This window comes from Oncorhynchus keta, chromosome 18, assembly GCF_023373465.1.
Source record: "Oncorhynchus keta strain PuntledgeMale-10-30-2019 chromosome 18, Oket_V2, whole genome shotgun sequence".
Lineage (NCBI taxonomy): Eukaryota > Metazoa > Chordata > Actinopteri > Salmoniformes > Salmonidae > Oncorhynchus > Oncorhynchus keta.
Window position 1 is genome coordinate 37122235 of NC_068438.1, and position 2047 is coordinate 37124281.

The following is a 2047-nucleotide window of genomic DNA, read 5'->3' on the forward strand; positions in this document are numbered from 1 at the left end:
GGAACTCACCGGAACTGACTACCAGCACATCACATTTTCTTCTGCTTGCCTGTTCCTCTTATAGAATATTATCTCAAAAGTATTGCCCATGTTGTACTGTCATATTAATGCAGTTCATGTTCATGGATGTATTGGAGCCTCTCCTCCCTCATCAACCCATCTCTCCAGGTGAACATCACACCCCCCACTTCATTAAAGACAGAAAAATATGAGGATAATTTTAAGATGGCTAGTTAGACCACTCCGCAGTTACAATTCTACTTAATAACACCAACCCCCAACAGTTGCAGTTAATAATTGCAGTACCCGATCAGATGGATAAATATCCTATTAATAAATATCAAACTCGTGCACTTTTTTACCATAATCATGCTTTATTATTACCAATGTGATTAAAAGGATAAACACAAACATACAATCCTCTGACAATAAAATACGTCAGCACATGACAGCATATCCAGCATCACACATTTTCAACAACGGCACTCTTTCTCTTAGCATTGGTAGAGCTTGTTGACCCTCAGGACATCAATGTTGGACATGCCCTGTCTCTGTCCGATGGCCACAGATGGGTCTGGGATGGGAGTAATGGTTTCCTTTCCGTAGTTGTTAGTGTAAGCGGTTCTATCATAGTGCATGACAGAGGAGTAGTCGTATGCAGTATTCAGGTTGTTGGTGTCCTGCTTCTGGAAGTTCTCGATGGCGTAGTTATAGATGTATTGCCAGTTGATCCTGATATACTGGTCACGGTCACTCCTGTTGTGCTCGTGGTGGAAGCCCAGGGAGTGAAGCAGCTCATGCTGGATGATACCATGTTGAACACAGCCAAACTGTGCAAGAGACAATGTCTGCCTGTCCCCAACAGTCCCCATGGTACCAAAACACCCGCCACTGCTCTGAATGTCCAGGTAGGCAGTCTGTGTCTTACGTGGAATGAAGCGGATGCAGGTCTTGCCATGGAAGTACTTCATGGCCGTCTCAATAGTCTCTACCTCCAAGCTGGAATATACAGCGCTGAGGATGTAAGGCACATACACCAAGCCGTCAGATGACTTCTTCCAGAGACAGCTGTACTGGCTGCTAAAGCACTTCATGGCGTTCCTGGTTCTAGGAGCCAGAATGTCTCCGTCCAGCAGCAGCTCATTGGTTCCGTTGTTGGACTCCAGGATCGCTGAAGTGATGGACACATGGTCCGGCTCATCATGGACCTCATTTCCACTGGCCTGCGATAGGCCCAGCAGCAGCAGCAGCAGCAGGCTAAGAGTGGGTCTGTGGGTCATCTTTCCTCAGAGTATGTAGTTACTTTGGATGTATGAGTCCTTGGCTTTACCTGTGGAGGATCCTAAAATGTCTCATTCACCAAAGCTTGATGTCAGTGTTCTGTCAGAGCTGAGTTTATATACAACTGTCCCATAGGTGTGACTGTGTAGGATTAACGGTTGGGGATGATGCTCACTGTCTTGGAAAAACAACGAGAGGGAGTACTCCACAACCTAACCCACTGTTTCAACAATTCATCCGTGTGGGTCAAATTACATTACACTTCAATTTCTTGAGGTATAAGTCGTCTCTATTACAACCACATATCCAGGATCGGATTCTACGATCATAATATTAACCATAAAGGGGATCAGATTACCTCACTGTCTGATCATAACATTAACCATAACAGGAATCAGATTACCTCACTCTCTGATCATAACATTAACCATAACAGGAATCAGATTACCTCACTGCCGATAATAACATTAACCATGAGGGGGATCAGAAAGTATCTGACCCTAGATCACTGGTTAGGGACAAACTATATTGAGTCCATTCCTTTGGAGCACATGTTTGGTTTACATTGGGTGTGACAAGCATAACAAGATGGATCTCACTTAGGTGTGTTGTTTTAAAACAACCATTAGAGCCCAATTAGATGTTGGCCAGTTGGGACGCTACGTCCCACATATCCCAGAGAGGTTAAAACAACCATTACAGCCCAATTAGGTGGCAGTATAGAATAATAGTCATTTGTGTAGCTCAAGCACTTTAAAATCTAAAA

General features: G+C 44.0%; 1 protein-coding gene across 1 annotated transcript; it reads right to left on the bottom strand.

Annotated features, from left to right (window-relative positions):
- Positions 1 to 494: 494 nt before the first annotated feature.
- On the bottom strand, positions 495 to 1280 carry LOC118376818 (high choriolytic enzyme 1-like). Its single transcript, XM_035763608.2, has one exon. It carries the CDS (start codon positions 1278 to 1280, stop codon positions 495 to 497), a length of 786 nt encoding a protein of 261 aa, XP_035619501.2.
- Between the last annotated feature and the right edge of the window lie 767 nt (positions 1281 to 2047).